General features: G+C 40.4%; 1 protein-coding gene across 1 annotated transcript in view; it reads right to left on the bottom strand.

The window, feature by feature from the left end:
- DTNA (dystrobrevin alpha) overlaps positions 1 to 21,878 on the bottom strand; it is a 130,014-nt gene that overhangs the window by 74,955 nt on the left and 33,181 nt on the right. The window contains exons 3-4 of the mRNA XM_089895064.1: positions 18,886 to 19,099; positions 3,439 to 3,524 (exon numbers count right to left, since the gene is read on the bottom strand). Of these exons, the coding sequence (XP_089751190.1) occupies positions 3,439 to 3,524; positions 18,886 to 19,099 (300 nt within the window). The remainder of the gene's footprint in view (positions 1 to 3,438; positions 3,525 to 18,885; positions 19,100 to 21,878) is intronic.

Below are 21,878 nucleotides of genomic sequence, written 5' to 3'. Positions count from 1 at the left end.
TGATTAGTTCTAGTAGTTTTCTGGTGGCATCTTTAGGATTTTCTATGTATAGTATCATGTCATCTGCAAACAGTGACAGTTTTACTTCTTTTCAAATTTGTATTCCTTTTATTTCTTTTTCTTCTAATTGCTGCGGCTAGGACTTTCAAAACTATGTTGACTAAGGGTTGTGAGAGTGGACATCCTTGTCTTGTTCCTGATCTTAGTGGAAATGCTTTCAGTTTTTCACCATTGAGCATGATGCTTGCTGTGGAGGGGTAAGCTGGGACAAAGTGAGAGAGTGGCATGGACATATATACACTACCGAATGTAAAATAGATAGCTAGTGGGAAGCAGCCGCATAGCACAGGGAGATCAGCTCGGTGCTTTGCGACGACCTAGAGGGGTGGGATAGGGAGGGTGGGAAGGAGGCTCAAGAGGGAGGGGATATGGGTTTATATGTATGCATATGGCTGATTCACTTTGTTGTACAACAGAAACTAACACAGCATTGTGAAGCAATTATACTCCAATAAAGGTCTATTAAAAAAAAAGTCAAAAAAAAAAAAAAGAGTCAACCATGGTTGTCTGTGGGTGGATTTGCCCATATTTGTTCATTCAGCCAATGAACATTGTTCATTCTGTTTGAACAATTCAATTTGTTCATTCAATCACTGAAATATTGGTGACTAAGGATACTCATTTCTGATTAACATTTTGGAGAGGTTCTTCCAACCAAACTGCTTTTAGCTAAATTGTTTTGGGCCAAATTGCTTTCAACTGACTTACCCGGAAATCATTAAAACTACCTTTCTGGGATTAACTATATAATGACTCCTCATTCAGAGAACTGGGGCACGTTCAGGTCTGCTGCTCTGCCAGAAGGTACCATGAAATGTCGTGATCACACAGTCTGTTTCTCTACAGAATTTGCGACTCTCTGAAGCTTATTTCTGCACACTGGAGAGCAGTTTCTTTCCAATGGGACTCGTGCATTTGTGACTTCTTTCACTGAGCTGCAGAGAATTGACTTTGGCCACTGGAAAGCATGCATGCTTTGCTCACTGATCGTGGGTATTTGGTGAATGATGGGATGGGGTGAGAAAACAGCACTGGAGCAGTTACACTGTTTGCTTTGAAATCCCAGACTTGTGGGAGAACTTTGAGGCATTTGACAAGTGGTAAAGATCTGCTCGAACACTTACTTAAATCTTGAATTTTGTAACTGTGCTGATATCATTTGTTGCTTACCTGACAACCATCCCCTTCAGCTTTATTGGCCCCAAATTTCATCCTGGGCTATGGGAAAGCAGCGGCCCTTCTCAGCCCAGGAGGTTAGAACGACTGGAAGACTCCCTGACCATCAGGGGCATTCCTTTCCTGTCAGCAGTGGTTGATGTAGTAATTGGTCTGTGATGCCACCCTGGCCATGAGATGTAAGGGCTGGGGGCCTCTGGAGTGGGTGTGACTCCTGAAATTGCTGTACCCCCTTTTACCTTCAGGAGAAGGATAAAATCTGACACAGAGGAGAGCTGAGTGGAAAGATGGAAAGCACCTGGGTCTTTGATGGCACAGCACGAACCTGGTTAGTGAAACGCTCTGAGGAGTTCTGAAGCGCAGAAAACTGGTTTTCTCAGTTTTCCTCAAACTTATTTTATTAAGGGACCCTTTTCTCCAAGTACCCAACATTGAATAAGTATTTGGAAATGTTTCCTAAGACTGAAAAAAACCTTTACGTACTGCCCTCAGCATAAGTGGCCAATGGTGACATGGGGTCAGTAGGCAAGGCCCTCAGGAGTTTCTTCTTCTGCCCTGGTTCATTTTGCTAAACTTTCTCTTCCCAGCCTAACCCTGAAGGAAATGCTTTAGGGATTACTCTAAGTTATTTTTTTTAAAAGGACATTGTTTCTGCCACCTTCTAATTTAGCTGTTATCCTCAATCAAGTACTGAGGTAGATGTCTTTAAAGTTTTACATCTTTCAGGCTAACTGAAGAGAGACTAAACTGGACCTTGTAGGGTCTGCTTGGGCTTCTCTGAAACTTGACTGCACTTGGCTGGTCCATGAAAGGAGGTTCCTGGGAGTGAGGGAAGATGTGTGGTTATGTGGGGTTCCCCTTATCTACTGCTCCAATGACATAACTCTTCTTGGAACACGTCTGGGGAAACTCCAAAGGAATAAAGGTCCCCCCCACCCCGACCCTGGTATCCTTCTTTATTCTTCCTCTGTTGGTGCATCAAGAAGCAAGAGATTACATTCAGCAGCTGACAGGCAGCAGGTGACAAAAGAGCCTAAAGGCCGTGAGTCATGGGGGCCTGCAGCCAACAGGGACCCTACAGGTACCTAACAAAATCCCCAAGTTTAGGATGGAGAAGGAAGTTGAGGACTAAAGAAGTGAAGTGATTTCCACAGAATAATCAGCAAATTAGTCACACAGCTGGGCCTGCAACCTGGGACTCCCAATTCCCATGACAGTGCTCTTCGTCATACGGCACTATAACTCAGACTCATAATATTTAGGGGAAGGGAGAGGGTTACATGGCAATTTCTCTTCAAAACAGCCACCTATACATGATTTTAAACTAGTTAGAAATGAAAATGCTTGCCCTCTATACACCCACTCTAGGCCTAATGAATCAGAAATTCTGGAAATGAGACCCAGAAATCCATTTTTTTTAAAAAGCCCTCCAGGTGACTCCATATACACTAAAATTTGAAAACCACTGGTGTACGGGGAAAAAGTCAGGGTTCAATTCCTGGTACCATGTGTGATTAACTCTCTATGTCTCAGCTTCTTTACCTAAAACATGCGAACAAATCAGAAAACTCTCACTGTTTTGCTGGTTAAAAATCTACCACATTTAGTGACAAAATGTACACAAAAGGCCCATAATCACTCAACACTCTAGCTATCATGTCTTCATTGGCATCAGTTAATTCTCAGTTTATAGTTTCTGTACATAATTCCTATGCCTACACTCTGGCAATGTCTACTTTGGAAACTTTGGAGTGCCCAGTGATTTGAACAGCATTGGTGGAGAAGAATGAGGAATTGTGCCGGGAACGTTGGCTTGAGATGACCGAGAAACGGAAGGTTGCCCAACATGGTCTTCATCTCCCTATGGTGATGGACTTATGCCTGTGAGGCAGTTCTACAGTAAATGAATGTGAAAGAATGTATATCTTACTTTAGTATCATGAACAGTCTAACTGGTGATCCTCAACAGGTTATAAAAAATAATAATCCATACGTAGAAGGAAAACATTCATTTCATTGACATTAATCTAATATGAAAACATTTCTACGACAAAATCCAAGGATCAACGAAGATTATATTTCAAACAACTCTCATAGAATGAGGAAAGTCACAAATGGTCAGGGGGACCTGGCAGGAATGGGGTAGAGGAAAACGTGGTATACAGGAGGGGTAAGCAAACAGAGATGCAGAGAATAACTTACATCTTAATTTGTCCATGATCTTCCCTCCACACAATGTGGCTAAAGCCATTTTGACAGCAAATACTGAAATTTTACCATGGCCTTCCCTGTTTAATGATGATAGAAAAAAAGAGATGTCATGTGAAGAACGTCCAATAACACAGTCTGACATTTTCTGTTCTGTAGAAACCATAGGACACCAGAGCTGCATGCATTATGTGAACATATCCATTTTAAAAAAGGTTATGAATACATTTCAACACGTTTCTGAAAAACTCCTCTATTCGATGTTTCCTTTTTTCAAGAGATTGCAGAATCTTTAAGTTATTCTTTGTCTATGCCCCTTGCTCAAAGCATACACTGGTAGCCATAGAAATATGTGCTATTTACCTGAAGATGAAAATTATAGAACATTCTTTTCACTTTGGGTTTCATAAAATAATTTTATGTATGATGATGCCACAGTTTCTATAATTTATTTAAACAAGGCTTCAGAAAAATCTTAAGTTGTGTGTGTCAGGTAATTCCTGAATTTTAAAAGGGTTAGGGTTAATGTGGAGACGTTTTCATCACACTTTTTTTTCAACAATTATTTCCTACCCACAAGCCAACTGTCCTTAAAAGTGATACATTTACTTTTCAAAGGGAGTTGGTATTTTAAAGGGGCAAAAGTAAGAGCTCTTTTGAATAGTTCTCCTACCTAAATGACATGAGAGCAGCCAAATCTTTGTTGATTCAAGAGGTATAACTAACTTGTCCTTCACAAAATGTGATATAAAGGGCATTCTATAAGAAGTAGAATATTTCTGCTAAATGATTTTTCCAGCTGGAATAAACTGTTTATTATATCCTTGGAACCAGACAGTGTATCATATTAGTAATTCATTTCTTTGGTGGTTGCTACTCTTAAGAATGATCAAAAGAGTTATTTAAAATAATAATGTAGCTGAAAGGTAAGTAGAGTCTGTATTGACAAGGGTTTAGTATATAGAATAAGTAATTTATATGAATAAATTCAGATATGTGACATATTAGAAGAATAAGACATCATAAATTATTGTGTCTTTGTTCCTTACTAGACTCCAGAGAGGAATCATTTGTTATTCATGTTTGTTGCTGTCATTCTTAGCATAGTACCTAGAAGGCAGCTAGGCAGAATGCAAAACTGACCCAGTCTTATATGCTAGTGACTATCCTGTTTATATTTCTAAGCCTAAGCACCAGACTTACATAATTACATATTAGAAATCTTCACTTGGATATCCTGCATCAAACCAAGTATATTCAAAGTAGAACTCATTATCTTTCAAAGCCCTCTCGTAATACTCTGACCGACTAAATTACTAACCTGCTCTTCCTCCTACAGTCCCTCTTCGGGTTGTCAGAATCACCATGTACCTAGTTACCTAGAAATGAATTTTTGGCAAGAGGTCACCCTTGATTTTTTGCTCTTCCTTAATTCACTACCAACCCAATAAATGTTTGAGGTACTCAGATATACCCACTTCACTGTATATTAAACCCACTTCCTTCTTTCACTTCCGACTGCCATGGCTTCTATCAGCTCTTGCTTTAACACTGTAATAACTTCTTTTTTTTTTTAAATAAATGTATTTATTTTATTTTTGTCTGCGTTGGGCCTTCGTTGCTGTGCGGGAGCTTTCTCTAGTTGCGGCGAGCGGGGGCTACTCTTCCTTGCGGTGTGCGGGCTTCTCATTGCGGTGGCTTCTCTTGTTGCAGAGCACGGGCTCCAGGTGTGCAGGCTTCAGTAGTTGCGGCATGTGGGCTCAGTAGTTGTGGCTCGCGGGCTCCAGAGTGCAGGCTCAGCAGCTGTGGCACACGGGCTCAGTTGCTCCAAGGCATGTGGGATCCTCCCAGACCAGGGCTCGAACCTGTGTCCCCTGCATTGGCAGGCAGACGCTTAACCAACGCGCCACCAGGGAAGCCCTGTAATAACTTCTTAAATGATCTCTCTGCTTGCACAGTCATATCACAGATCTGACCATGTTACAGTCAGAGCCCTGTATTCGCGGTTCTGCATCTGCGGATTTAAGCAACCGTGGGTGGATAAAGGGGTTGTCTGTAGGAGACTTGAGCATCCCCGGGTTTTGGTATCAGTAGGCGGTCCTGGAACCAAGCCCCTGCAGATACCGAGGGATGATGGTACTTCATTATTTATAACCCTGTTGCCTCCGTTTGCCCGCGGGCTATAGTTCTAACCTTATCTGTTTTCTCCAGGCTCATTTGCTACCATTTCTGTTGCACTCCACACCACAGTGCCCTGTCAATGCCCTTCCCCCTGTGCTCTGCTCAGGACTCTCCCACCCATTCATGGAGTCTCAGCTCAATATCATCATTCACTCTGCTCCGAAAACAGTTCTTCCCCTGATGTGGAAGCAATCACTCTTCCCTTTATTTTTACCTATTATTTGGCATCTGTCACTCACCTATCACCGAATGACCTTGATTTGTTTATTTACGTGTCTGCATGTATGTCGACTCCACACTGTGAGATCCTTGGGGGGCAGAAATTATGTCCTCTCAATTAATTGAATTCCCAGTGCCTCACACTTTGTCTCACATAGCGTTAGTGAACAATAAATTCCTTATATTAATTAATGACTATTAATCATTATAATAGGTGCCCTAGAATTTTGATTAAGTGGTTCACTAATTTGGGGGCAGGTAGCTGTAATAAAAATGCAATGATTTTGTAAAAACCACCTCATTCAAAATTATTCCATATCCCCTGCATTCCCAATTGCACGGATAACTGGAAGTATCAATAACTTTATTTTAGGAAGTAATTAGCTTCTCTTCCTAAGCTGAAACATGGTTCAAGTAATAACAGGAGAGTCTACAAAGTGTGGAAGAATAGGAGTAATACAGTGATAAAGTAATCTTCAAAATGCAGAGAAATTGAAGAGTATTATATGTGAGACCTCAAGAGCAAATGCAAGTTTCTTTCAATGAGTCAGAGAGAACAATTTATTTTTATTTTTATTTTTTATGCAGTTCACATTTTCAACATTTACTTTAGAGTAGTTCAAGATCTGTAAAACCCAGTGCTTTGAAATGGTCTGGGGTTAATTTCAGGATTAATTTCCATATTTTTTTCCACAACTTTATTGGAGTATAATTGCTTTACAATGTTGTGTTAATTTCTGCTGTACAACAAAGTGAATCAGCTATACGTATACATATATCCCCATATCCCCTCCCTCTTGAGCCTCCCCCCCACCCTTCCTATCCCACCCCTCTAGGTGGTCACAAAGCATTTAGTTGATCTCCCTGTGCTATGCAGCAGCTTCCCACTACCCATCCATTTTACATTTGGTAGTGTATATATGTCAACGTTACTCAGAGAGGACAATTTAACTCAAGAAAGAGGACAGACCACAGATGATGTTGGGACAGAGAGCTCTCCAGAGGATGAAATGATGATAGCTCACGGGTGAATTCTTAAACCTTAGCTTTTAATGCAGAAGGTCCTAGGGAGATTACTAGTCCTGTATTGTTGCTGGAAATGCAAGATTACTGCTATTAAACCCAAGAGTGGTTGTATCAGAGCTATTTTGCCAAATCGACATAATAAATCTAGATAAATCACCCAGTGGAGGGCAGCTCAATGAGAGTTTGCAGGAACTGAAGGGTGAAATTAGGTCACTGGAATTTACTGGTATGTAAGCTACTATGTCAGATTGCAAATGTGACCCCTGTCACAAAGAAGGATTCAGGGGTATGCAGGAATGTACACCGTGGGAAGCACGCCAGTACCAGCTGAGTTCAGACCTTGCTCAGCCCTGGCACTGGATAAACCTTTAAGGAGTTGAATGAGTGAGTGGAGATGGTGGACTTGGCTATGGAGAATGGAGACACCAAAGAGTTAAATACAAAGGGATCTTTTAAAAGAACATTTTCAGTAGATATAACAGGATGAAGAAAAGGGGTGGAAAGAGAAAGATTTTCTAAAGGTCTTTGACAAGGTTCCACACCAAAGACCATTACTTAAACAAAGTCACCTTGGGATCAGGGTCCCTATTTTGTTGTGAAAAAAGAATTGGCATTGACACCGGAAGCAAGAGTTAGGGAGAAGGTGGTACATCCCGAATGGAGAACGTAAGAGCTATTCTCATTAGGAATCTTCCTTAGTCGGGGCAGTTTGACTCATGAACAGTCAGTGAAATCTCCTAAGTATCTAAGAAGTGAAAAGTCAAGCTCTTGAGGATGGATAACAGGAAGCTCCTAGGAGTCTTGGGCAAACAAGCAGGAAAGTGGCATATTGTTCCCAAGTGAGTTCTGTACATGCAATGCCTCTAGGAGTAAAGTGATTAAATGGCTCATATGGAATGTTGGCACAATTCAGGAAGTAGACCCACCAGAGTGTGCTGAGGACGAAAAACCTAGATTGTCCCTAATGCTGCAGGGCAAATGGTGCTCCAAGAGGAGCAGTAGAAAAAGTCTACACGCTTGTCTTGCTTTTACGAAAAGCTACGGCCACAGCACACTTTCAATTTCATGTGTAGTTCAGATTGCCAATGAGTAACTGCTTTACGCTGGGCTTTTTCCATGACTATACAAAGAGACAAACTGACTTCTTTTAACTAAGATACTACTTTTAGGAAAAAGTTGTCTGGGAAGGAAAATCTACTTTTGACAAGAAGGAAAAAGAACAAATAGATACTAATAGGTCTGGGATGGTACATAGATACAATGGAATATTACTCAGCCACAAAAAAGGATGAAATAATGCCATTTGCAGCAACATGGATGGACCTAGAGATCATCATACTAAGTGAAGTAAGTCAGAAGGAGAAAGACAAATACCATATGACATCACTTTTATGTGGAACCTAAAAAAATGATACAAAGGAACTTATTTACAAAGCGGAAACAGACTCACAGACATAGAAAACAAACTTAGGGTTACCAAAGGGGAAGGAGGTGGGGGAGGGGTACATTAGGAGCTTGGGATTAGCAGATACAAACTACTATATATAAAATAGATAAACAACAAGGACCTACTGTATAGCACAGGGAACTATATTCAGTATCTTGTAATAAAACATATAGAAAAATTATGAAAAAGAAATATATATATAAAACTGAATCAATTTGCTGTACACCAGAAACTAACACAACATTGTAAATCAACTATACTTCAATAAAAAAAAATAAATTAAAAAAAAAAAGAAAGCGGCAACAGAGCCAAATGTGTTTGAGAGTACTGTCTGCAGTGTACAGTGTATACTGGATATAGCATACAGTGTAGCCATTAGAATCATCGACTTTTAGGGCAAGAGTGAGCCTTAGAATCAGTGATCAATGACATGACCACATAAGCTTTTATTTGCGAATGAAAGCTGCTAGTGTAAAAGGTACAGTAAAAGCTTTAAAAATAAGTTTACTACCAGCCTATCATTTTTATTAAAAGAATAATTTTACTTTTAAAGTAAAACAAAATTTTACTTATTTTAATGTTTTCTCTTTCAATGTAGAGAGAGAACAAAAGGCATATACATATTTTACTCACTTCCCCCTCACTATTTGTTTTTTTGCATCATGAAATCGATTTTTTTTTAAGCCAATTATCCTGAAGCTTTTGCCTTGGCAAATTTTACTTTCCTGTTCTAGCTCGACATCAAAATTACCCAATTAAATTGTTATCTTGGTATTTAATTAACACCTAAAAGGATATTTAAGAGAACCAGCAAATTATCAAAGGTAGAAACTAAAATTGCTTCACTAATCAATGTTTCTTTAAATTGTTTATTTCCCTTTATACCTTGTTTGCTCATTCTGAAAAATTTCAAATTTTCCTACAGGATATCTGATTGAAAATGGGAAAAGGAAAGCACTTACCCTTTGGTTAAATATATATATATATATATGGAGATTGGTAGAGTGTCTGTCTTAAAAACATGCATTACTTCAAAGTTTGACTCATCATCACAGAAAATGAGTAACTGCTTTACGCTGGGCTTTTTCCATGACTATACAAAGAGACAAACTGACTTCTTTTAACTAAGATACTACTTTTAGGAAAAAGTTGTCTGGGAAGGAAAATCTACTTTTGACAAGAAGGAAAAAGAACAAATAGATACTAATAGGTCTGGGATGGTAGGCTGAAGTTGGAACTGTACAAATTTAATAAACAAGAAACCTCAATTAAATAGTCAGGAGGCCAGCAGGGGGCGCTCTGCTGCCCTGCGATGATAACAGAGCCCAACCGGAAAAAGAAAGACTCCTTTCCTGGGAAGGACTCAGCCAATGAAAAGCCATGGACTCCTTGTTTACTACAGCCCTCCCAACTTCCTTTCCCCCTCTATAAAAGTGCTCTCCTTGCCTTGCCCTGTGGGGACTCTCCAGGATTGCAGACCCTGAATAGCAATTCCTTGTTGATCCCGAATAAACCCTTTATTCTCCCCTTTCTGGAGAAATAACTGGTAGTCTATTTGCTTTAGGTCAACAGAAACAGAATATAAAATTTCTCCAAGTTCCCAAGAGAGTTCCCTGTTTGAAATTACAGAACCCCAGGACAAATATCAAGTCCCTGAAAGTGAGATTGAATCCTGACCGATTCTTTTTTGAACAGGCTCAAGGAATTATTTCTCTACTTAAGAATACTAAAACCAGGAGTTCTTCTCTTACCAACATAGTTTACCAAAGCATTTGGAAAGCATTTATGATAAGCAAAGGCCCAGCACTCACACTTGGGTTTCTCACACACTTTGGTGGCTTAATTCACTGGGAGAACTGCTTCCTCCTCTGTCTTCCACAACATGCCTCTGTCATAAAACGTTTCTCCTCTGGGAATTATTTTGTTCATATGGAACACACATTTATTAACTCAATAAATATTTATTAGCAATGCCTCAGAAGTGGGGCATATAAAGATGAATAAGACGTGGCTCCTACCCTCCAAATTTGCCCATCATCTACTTGGGAGAAGGAGTCAAAACTAGTTAATTTTAATACAACACATTTTAAGGGCAGAGTCCATGTCTTACTCAACTATCATCCCCAGTCTATCGTAGCACCTAGAACATAGCGAGTTCTTAATACATGTTAGTTAAATTAATGAATGCACAAGTTGAAATGTTCTGATTTACCACTTAAGTTTTATACTGAGCAATACTAAGTTTTGAGGAAAACTACAAAGGTTAACTTAATGGCCCTTCATATTAGATGGTGCAGTCATGTGAGATGTTGAATTTAGAAGGGATCACAGACATAATTACTCTTGTTTTGGGGAGACTAAAGTTAACATGTGAACACATAGAAATAAATCCCTTATTTGGCCCTGGCATCGCTTTGGGCTCCCCATAATGTTAGCAAAACATCCAGGAAAATAATTCCTCATAGCACCGGGCCAGGTGAGTTTGCCAGGAGTTTGTCTAGAATGGAGAATGGAAGGGGCCAAATCTGTTGACATGTCTCCCTCTCTCCCATGAAATCCCACCTGCCACTCATCCAAAGTACATTTGACAGGAAGACGAGTGACATTACGGATGTTCAATTTATCTACAATTATGAAAATTCTTTGGAAAGAGCTTCCATTTTAGCAACATGTAGGGAGCTTGGAACAAGGTATTTCCCACTAGAACAAAATTTTAGTGAGTAGAGAATGTGGACATCTTGGATTTAAGATGTGCTAAGAAAAAAATCACCAAGCCAAGTACATTTTAAAGATGGAGGCACATACATAATAAAACGTCAAGAGAAGAACATTTGGTTTCGTGTGACTCTTCTCTTTTTCCTTCATTCTCACCCATCCATAGAGCCTCACATGTAAACAACACATTTTGTTGGTGTATTTTGCAGTGCATATTCCATTGAACATCAGAATCATTTTTACAACTCAAAAGGCAGAAGGATTTTGGCAGAGTTCCAGGATTATTTCATATCCATGCATCTGAAATAGTGCTGTGGTACCTTTCATCATGTCGGAGGCTCAGCAGTGGGAAAGGATATTCAAATGGCTCAGCAAGGTTCAAGATGTCAAACAAAGAGGAAAATTCCAGAATTTTGTATTCTCTATGAAAGACTATTATACGATGGATTTGGAGCTCTGGATGGCTGTCATAAAACTGACTGTAAATCTACAGTGTAAAACGTGTTAAGTCCAAATAGCTCTTTCACATACACTCTGTCAAATATGTCTAAAGATCACAAACCTGAAAGGTTAGGAATGTGAGCATAATAATAATATCCTGTAATAAGCAGGGTAAGTCTGGGGGAAAAAAGCACATTAATTCTCATATAAAAAGATGAAACAGAAAGCGTGAATAGAGCTGAATTTAAACTGATGCCTGAAACAAAAGGATTTTCCCCCACTTACCTCACCTAGTAGGAAGCTGTATGACCTGCAAATTATCTAACCTTTTTATGCCTCAGCTTCATCACTTACTCAACCTGAAAAATTATAATAATGTAATGCCAAACCAGTAAGATTATTGGCACATGGTAAATGCTGAGTACATCTTAGCATAATTATAATATTATTAACATCATTAGAGAATTCGCATTAAGAACTGACATAGAGAATGGACTTGAGGACACGGGGAGGGGGAAGGGTAAGCTGGGACGAAGTGAGAGAGTGACATGGACATATATACACTACCAAATGTAAAACAGATAGCTAGTGGGAAGCAGTCGCATAGCACAGGGAGATCAGCTCGGTGCTTTGTGATCACCTAGAGGGGTGGGATAGGGAGGGTGGGAGGGAGATGCAAGGAGGAGATATGGGGATATATGTATAGCTGATTCACTTTGTTATAAAGCAGAAACTAACTCACCATTGTAAAGCAATTATACTCCAGTAAAGATGTTAAAAAAAAAAATTTGACTCTACATTAAAAAAAAAGGAAAAAAAGGATTGACCTCCAAAAATAGAAAAACCACTGTTTAATATATATCATTGTCCTACTTCAAGTTTTCGAATATATGTGGAAATAATATTTGCTAAAAGTGAGGCCCCTGTCATATAATCTACTTTATGAGGAACTGTGCCAAGAAGGGAGGCTCCTGAATTGAAATGAGATTAAGTCAACTGACGAAGGTTGATGTTAGTGTTTCCCAGGGAAGCAGGAAGAGGGTAAAGAGAAGCACGTTAAAGTCTGTTGTGAAAATGGGATCCGCCCACATTAGTAACCATGGACATCTAGTGATCTTCTCTGTGGAGGAGAGGTGAAAACAGAGGGTATGAATCTAGATGACAGAGCAAACTTAGACCCGCTAGATTTAGTAAAAGATTGGAGATTAAGGAGGGCTTAATCTCAGAAAACGAATGAAATTAGTGTGATAAGAGCTAAGTCCACCTTTGATTTTCATTCATTTATTCATTCACTCACTGATTCATTATGAGCTGGATATTGGCTCAGGTGCTGTACATATAAAGAAAAAGACATGGTTGGTCCCACTTGAAAGTAGCTTGTGGGGGTCAGTCAGATAAGCAGAGAGACAGGCATCTCAAGAGACTATCAGAGTCATGTTCAAGGAACAGTGGGACCTGGCAGAGGGTGAGCAGCTTGGCCATGAGAGCTGAAGGGCTTCACAGTGTATCAGCGTTTGTGACCCCACCTCTCCAAAAGGCCATACATGATCAACTTTGAAGAATTATTTTCTAGGTAACCATTATACCTCAATAAAGGTATATATGTTTTTTGTTTTTTTAAAGAATTATTTTCATCTTGTACCTTTCCGCCATTTTTTTGTTGTTGTTACTTTCAATTCCCTAAAAAGTAATAACAGTAAAAGTCCTTAGAACACTTCAAAGAGATTTTCACCCCCACTGGGATATGGACAAGAAGTGAGAGGAAAAGGGCTGCCGAGTTAGTGGGTTCTGAAAGAGAGAGCTTCAGGGGAAGGCTCCTGCCACCAAACAGGGAAGGAGGCAAGGCAGGCCAGTTCCTGGGGGCCACGGAAGGAAAGAGAGAAGAGGAGGAGACTGACTTAAGGCTCTGGTCATTTCCTTGTATTCTTCTTCCCTGTCAGCCCTGCTCCCTTCTTCTGAGACCTCCTTTCCCATGCTTCCCAGGCACACCCCTCCATTTCCCTAGAGACACTTAGAGAAGAAAGCTTCTGGCTGTAGAAAGGGTCTGCTTAGAAGTTGGTTGGTTAATAGCCCACTAGGTGATATCCCTCCCAAGTATCCTTTTTTTTTTTTTTTTTAAAGAAGATGTTGGGGGTAGGAGTTTATTAATTAATTAATTAATTTTTGCTGTGTTGGGTCTTCGTTTCTGTGCGAGGGCTTTCTCCAGTTGTGGCAAGCGGGGGCACTCTTCATCGCGGTGCACGGGCCTCTCACTATCGCAGCCTCTCTTGTTGCAGAGCACAGGCTCCAGACGCGCAGGCTCAGTAGTTGTGGCTCATGGGCCTAGTTGCTCCGCGGCGTGTGGGACCTTCCCAGACCAGGGCTCGAACCCGTATCCCCTGCATTAGCAGGCAGATTCTCAACCACTGCGCCACCACAGGGAAGCCCCCAAGTATCCATTTTTAGAAGGAAAGTGATCAAGACAGAAACTTTCTGAAAGGGCTGCCTATTCAGTGACAGGACGGCAAGCATGCCATAGGCCATTGGAGGCAAATGCTAGCTCTTGACAGTCTACGAATCATCCTATGTATGTAGTGATGTATTGTATCTTGAGGCTGACTTGGCCAAAGAGCAGAGAAACCTCACAACCGGGAAACTGACCAGAGCCTGCGGCAAGCATGCCTGCATGAGAACTGAGATCCAGGGATTCTGGCGGGGAGAGGAACAGGAGGGTGCTACTCTTGGGGAACTATGGTTGTGGGAAAGTGAGTCTGGTTCTCAGGGATGCATCCAAGTCAAGTGGACCTTGATCCTCATTTCAGGTCACTATTTCTTGGCAGAGTTCAACTGGCTGGGGCTGGTGAACTTTAAGGCACAAGCAAACTAATGGACATATTTCTATGAATGCAAGTTCTCATTCTTCATGGGTTTAAATTACTGTCTTTCCTTTAAATTTTTTTTTTTTTTACATTACCTCTTTAGAGTCCAGGTTGTTAAGGCATCTCTAACTCTTTTATTTTGGATTTTTCCTCTCTTTTTCTTTTAGTATGTCCATTTAAAATACAGTAAATGAGGGGAAAATCTCCTAAATGTTTCAGTGATTTTGTAATAGCAAGAGCACATCATTGATCTACCAGTATCAGGCTCATTCATGTCTACCAAAATACAGAAGGCTCCCTTAAATACTTGGGTTCTGCAAATTAATGCCATTTGCAGCAACATGGATACAAGTAGAGATTATCATACTAAGTGAAGTAAGTCAGAAGGAGAAAGACAAATACCACATGATATCATTTATATGTGGAATCTAAAATATGACACAAATTAACCTATCTACAAACAGAAACAGACTCATGGACATAGAGAACAGACTTGTGGTTGCCAAGGGGGAGGGGGCCGGGAGGGGGATGGAGTGGGAGGTTGGGATTAGCAGATGTAAGCTATTATATATAGAATGGATAAACAACAAGGTCCTACTGTAAAGCACAGGGAACTGTGTTCCGCATCCTATGATAAACCATAATGGAAAAGAACATGAAAAAGAATGTGTGTATATGCATAACTGAGTCACTTTGCTGTACAGCAGAAATGAACACAACACTGTAAATCAACTATACTTCAATAAAAAATAAATGTTTGGGTATTATGGGATAGGTAGTAGGAAGTGACATCAGATTTCCATACTGGATCTCAATTGGATAATTAGAAGTTTACTATTATAAGAGATAGAATTGAACAGTCATTTTATTCTTGTTTCTATTCTTATATTCACTTCTAAATTGTATTTCCAGGTACTGGGACTTCCTGACGGCTCACCTCTCACATTGTCTAAAATTTCAAAATCCATCAGACAGAAAAGTTGTTTTTCAGCAGAACTGCCTGTATTCGTTTGCTCTGCCAAAGGAGAGCAGGCGGAAGCACCTGCAGACCGGGGTCTCTATGTGGATGTGTCTGTGAATCTCTACAATGAGATTTCTTTGGGTGGATGTGTTTCTAAATCTACCACAATGAGATTACTGAAAGAATACATCAGGGGCCTTCCTATCTGTAAGAAGATTAGGAATCAAACATTTCTTCTGAATATTTCTGTGAGCTACTCTTTTTTTTTTTAACATCTTTATTGGAGTAAAATTGCTTTACAATGGTGTGTTAGTTTCTGCTTTATAACAAAGTGAATCAGTTATACATATACATATATCCCCATATCTCTTCCCTCTTGCGTCTCCCTCCCTCCCATCCTCCCTATCCCACCCCTCTAGGTGGTCACAAAGCACCGAGCTGATCTCCCTGTGCTATGTGGCTGCTTCCCACTAGCTATCTATTTTACGTTTGGTAGTGTATATATGTCTATGCCACTCTCTCACTTTGTCACAGCTTACCCTTCCCCCTCCCCATATCCTCAAGTCCATTCTCTAGTAGGTCTGTGTCTTTATTCCCGTCTTACCCCTAGGTTCTTCATGACATTTTTTTTCGTATATTCCATATATATGTGTTAGCATAGAGTATTTGTTTTTCTCTTTCTGACTTACTTCACTCTGTATGACAGACTCTAGGTCCATACACCTCACTACAAATATCTCTATTTCATTTCTTTTTATGGCTGAGTAACATTCCATTGTATATATGTGCTACATCTTCTTTATCCATTCATCCGATGATGGACACTTAGGTTGCTTCCATGTCCTCGCTATTGTAAATAGAGCTGCAATGAACATTTTGGTACATGACTTTTTTTTTTTTTTTGTGGTACGCGGGCCTCTCACTGCTGTGGCCTCTCCCGTTGCGGAGCACAGGCTCTGAACGCGCAGGCTTCGGACGCGCAGGCTCCGGACGCGCAGGCTCAGCGGCCATGGCCCATGGGCCCAGCCGCCCTGCGGCATGTGGGATCCTCCTGGACCAGGGCACGAACCCGTGTCCCCTGCATCGGCAGGCGGACTCTCAACCACTGCGCCACCAGGGAAGCCCCCATGACTCTTTTTGAATTATGGTTTTCTCAGGGTATATGCCCAGTAGTGGGATTGCTGGGTCATATGGTAGTTCTATTTTTAGTTTTTTAAGGAACCTCCATACTGTTCTCCATAGTGGCTGTATCAGTTTACATTCCCACGAACAGTGCAACCTTTTGCACAGCAAAGGAAACCATAAACTAGACAAAAAGACAACCCTCAGAATGGGAGAAAATATTTGCAAATGAAGCAACTGACAAAGGATTAATCTCCAAGATTTACAAGCAGCTCATGCAGCTCAGTAACAAAAAAACAAACAACCCAATCCAAAAATGGGCAGATGACCTAAATAGACATTTCTCCAAAGAAGATATAAAGATTGCCAACAAACACATGAAAGAATGCTCAGCATCATTAATCATTAGAGAAATGCAAATCAAAACTACAATGAGATATCATCTCACACCGGTCAGAATGGCCGTCATCAAAAAATCTAGAAACAATAAATGCTGGAGAGGGTGTGGAGAAAAGTGAACTACTCTTTACCTTGGTATATTCCTTAAGCTTAGCATCCAACAATCTTGCAATGATTCAGCTACATTATCATAGCTATTTAGAGAACATTTACAGCTCTGTTTTTTGAAATGCTCTTCCCAATATTTCCAAAAAAAAGTGAAAAATCTATTAGGTTAAGCCCCATCTGTTTCACAAAATACCCCAAACTTATTGTTAATTTGGCCCCATTTCTGTATTTACAGAGTTGGTCCAAATTATTATTATTATTATTATTTTTTTGCGGTAGGTGGGCCTCTCACTGCTGTGGCCTCTCCCGTTGTGGAGCACAGGCTCCGGACGCGCAGGCCCAGCGGCCATGGCTCACGGGCCCAGCCGCTCCGCTGGGGCACGAACCCATGTCCCCTGCATCGGCAGGCGGACTCTCAACCACTGCGCCACCAGGGAAGCCCCCAAATTATTTTTTAGCTTTGATTCCTTATCAAAGCTTTGAATCCTCTAGAAATACCCCAAGATGTAGCAGGAAATTCTATTTACATTTTCCATTGTTATAACAAATAAAGCTCCTGAAGACTTCAGTAACAGGTCTGAAAGCTGCCATGATCTTGTTAAGGGGACACGACAGAAATGCTGTTATTGAAATTCCACGGCTTGGTTCCACTCTGCCACCTGTCATGTGGAACCACATCTTCCTCTTCCAGCCCTGTCGCTTGGCTACCACAGTGATTAGCCCAAAGCAGTACATTACTTCTGAAGGCTGCACAGACTAAGCATGGAATCTATCAGGCTGGACTGCTTGTTTATTTCAACTTCAGAATTTCTCAAAATATTAACATGGAGACAATAATGTATATTGGTCAAACTGAGCACGTACAATTCTGTCACCACGCTGGGTCGCAACGTGACAGCTGGTGACTTTTGTGAGCAGCATAATAACATTAGCCTGGCTGGAACATCTCCAGTGCTGGGTTTAAATATTCCCAAGCATTGGCTAGACAACGAGACTAAGCAAAGTCTTCTGAGATTCTTAAAATGGGATTGCTGAAAGATCAAGCTAGCAATTTTCCTTCTTAATATTCAAAACCAGGGGTGAAATTGGAGGTGCTGATCCTATATCTAGCCTAGGGGCCATCAGCAAAACCCCCTTTGAAATTTTCGGCTGATAATGCGATTCAGGGGAGGTTTTACATCTCACAGCGCTGCCACATGTGTCTTGGAAAAAAATTTGAAGCTGAATCTCTAAATCCCCACTCTGCCACTATCATGCTGAGAGCCACTGGACCTGCCGATCGTCACTGGACAAGTGACAGTCTCTCTGTACTTCGGGTCCTTCATCTGTAAAATGAGAGGTTTGGAAGAATGGTCTTTAAGATCTCAGACAGTTCTGAAATTCCCTGAGTCTGCGAGGGGAAGTTATAAGATAATGAGGCTGAGTTTCAGTCACGGTGTGTGGATGGCAGCACGTTGCTTTACATGGTACATTATCGACCAGTCCATTTAATGCAAGTCACGGCCACTTTTACTAGGCTGGTCAAGAAAGGAACACTTTTCAACATCTGTTTGCCCTGGGGTCTTGTTATGACACCTCAGAAGCACTGTCTTAGATAATTTGCAAAGGAGAGCGTTAAAAACATCCTCCCACATCATGGTTCATTAAATCGCTCCACAGGCCTATCGCGCAACGCTTCCAAGCGTCCATAGCTTCTAGGAAGCGTGGGATGAGTTAAATAAAGGTCAGCACATAAAATACAATTGTCCTCCACTTCCTATGGAGCTATTTTACTCTCTAAGTCATTTCCAAAGCATTTAAAATTTATATTAAACACATAGAAACTTTATTGAGATAAGTATCTGACCAAGAAAAAAAGAAGCAGTTGGTTACTCTAGAAAATTCTTTGGAATAAAGACCAAGAAGCGCAAGAGGAAGGGGAGACCGAACATGTAGCGAGTCACAGATATTCAGAGGGAGCTTACGGATCAAAGGCGGCCAGCAGGAAGTTTAGCAGGAGGCTGATGGACTGCTCCACCTGAATTTGGTGAGTGGTTGGCATCCTTTTGTTGAGCTGGTAAAAAATGGTGGAGAGCACAGCCTCCAATCGGGCCACGTTGAGTTCTATGTTTGGGTCCACGTTGTTCAGACCATTTTCCCTCAAAGCTTCTATGACGTTCCAAATGTCCACCAGGTGCACTACATACAATGAAAGCAGAGTGGACACATCAGACCAGAGTGCATGGAAAGGTAAATTCATTATTATACATGTACCATCTGTCCTGTTTTGTCAAGGTGCCTCATAGGCTTCGGTATGTGTTCCACTACTATAGGAGTTGACATCAGTAAAGGCACATAGCGCAGGATCTCAAAGGGCTGATGTACAAGGTGTAAACAGCAAACAAATGATTTCCTGAACATCACAGTGGAGAGTTATTTCTATTCTTCATAATAGACCCTTGAAATACTTACCTGTGAGGAATGTGAGAATCAAGGAAGTTAACTGACAAAGGCAAAGGTCCAAGGGAAGTCACCTGGCATTTGTATCCAGGTCTAGTTGGCTTTTTAAAATATTGAGATATAATTGGTATATAACACTGTGTAAGTTTCAGGTGTTGATTTGATACATTTCTGTATTGATTTGATACATTTCTATATTGCAGTATGATTACCACCATAGCGTTAGCTAACACATCATGTTCCATAATTATCAGTTCTTTTTTGTGGCGAGAACTTTTAAGATCTAGTTTCTTAGCAACTCTGAAGTATATAGTACTTGTGATTAAAATTAACAAGTCTATGTGGCTTTAAAGCATTTTCCCACTTGTATACACTGACCCCCTATAAAGAAAAGAGAAAACCAACACTTAAATTCTAGTGTTTGAAAGGCTATCAGAACTGCATTTGAGCATTTAAAATATTTTCATTTATTTACATATTTTTAGTAGTATGAGGTTTGAAATAAGAAAAAAGGGAAAGTTAAAGTAAGCAGGAAGGCAGGCGGGGGAAAAGGAAAAGTTATCTCTACAATGCAGCAGTACAACTAAGGCACAGATCACTTAACTCACCTGATCAAGAACAGTTTCTTGGTTCCATTGTTAGTAAGCTCATGTAACTTAAGTCATGGTTACTTTCACTAGGATAGTCAAGAAATCCATTTCTATTTCTTTCCTGTTCACCCCGAGGTCTTGTTATGACATTCCCAGATAACATCACCACAATCAAGACGATGGACACGTGTATCAACCCCAAAGATCTCCTCATGCACCTTCTGATCCATCCTGCTCCCCACTCCAGGCAACCACAGATCTGCTTTCCATCACGATTTTCTAGAATTCTATATCGCTGGAATCATACCATATGTACTCTTTTTTTGGTCTGTATTCTTTTATGTAGTGTAACTATTTTGAGAATCATCTATGTTGTTGCATGATAGTAGTTTGCTCCTTTTTTTTTTTTACTGCTGAATGGTATTCTGTTAAATGGATATGCCACCATTTGGTTATCAACTCACCTGTTGACGGACATTTGTGCTGCTCCAGTTATTGGTTATTATGAATAAAGCTGCTATGAACAATCATGTACAAATCTTTGTATAGACATATACTTCCATTTCTTTTGGTAAATACTTAGAAACAAAGTGGCTAGGTTGTATGGTAGGTGTATGTTTAATTATGAAACTTCCAAAGTGTTTTTCAAAGTAGTGGTAGTGTTTTACACTCCCATCAGGAGTGTGAGAGTTCCAGATTCTCCACATCTTCACCAAGTTTAAGGTTCACTTTTCATTACACTTTGGTGTTTGAAAATAAATATGTTGATTTTCTCAATGAAGTATATACTTATGTTTTAATTCCTGAGAACTACACACACCACATATGCTTTTCCACCAACAACTTTCAAGTTTTAGTCTCCTATCTCTTTGCTCACTTCTGATCTTATATTTGAAAAACAAAACTAACATCTATTGAGATCCTGGACTTGAAGTTGTAATTAACACCGGACTTGGAGTCCAAAGACCTAGGTCCACATCTAGCTCTTCTACTACAAGTGCATACCCTTTTAGCCTTGACTTACAGCCTCACTTTCCTCATCTATAAAGTGCGAATTGTGTTCATTAAATGGAAAAATGCATGAAATCAAAAGTGGTAGTGCCTGGTACATGGGTACAACACATTATACATGAACAAGTGAGTAATGTGAGTCATGTCAAAAGAAAACTTTTTGGCATATCTCTGGTTTGGAGCAGAGGAACACAAATCACTTTCCAACTGAATTACTTAAATATTTATTAGATTTGGATGAATTCAGATGTGATTCCAATTTTGCAACCTTCTCTGTATATCACATAACAAGGATGTTCTTTGTATTTCTTGATGTTATTTATCCAATTTTTCAATTTAGCAGGTGAGGTACTCCAAGGGAGATGGCATTACAAGTTGAATTTATTTATTAATTAAATTTTCTTGAGGGAAAGAGCTGGTATTCCTATAATTATTCCCTATATGTTTGATCTACAAATCCTCTGGATCTAGTGCTTGGGGATGTCTGGGTACAGGATACAAAGAGAGCAGTGATGATGAGATCTCCCCCATCGTCCTGGTTGGTATCTGTGCCCAGGTAACCATAGGAAGTGGGGTACTGAACTATTCTGATCTGAATCCTGGCTATGGATCACATGAAACAGGCATTGGAGAAGAGGAATATGGACTGTGAACTTGAGCACAGGAGGGAGATGGCTACAAGGCAGGAAATGGCTGCTGGTGGAGGGAGATAGTCTGGACAGCTAGGTCTCTCCTGAGGAGACGTTGTAGAGCACAGGGAGGCCCTCAGGATTCCCACAAGCGGAATAACACAGGTCCACGGGAGTGGCCAACAGACCCATAGGGAGGTTCCTTAGGCAATTCAGCCTCTGCGTGTCCAGCCTGTACTCGCCTCTTCTCTTCCAAACCCACTTTCTCTGGGGTTCCCTTCTCTAGTG

The sequence above is a fragment of the Delphinapterus leucas genome, chromosome 14, assembly GCF_059928025.1.
Source record: "Delphinapterus leucas isolate spDelLeu-1000000601 "Yukka" chromosome 14, BTC_Dleu_Yukka2, whole genome shotgun sequence".
NCBI lineage: Eukaryota > Metazoa > Chordata > Mammalia > Artiodactyla > Monodontidae > Delphinapterus > Delphinapterus leucas.
Note: the sequence above shows the minus strand (reverse complement) of the source record. Positions and strands in the feature narration are given on the sequence as shown.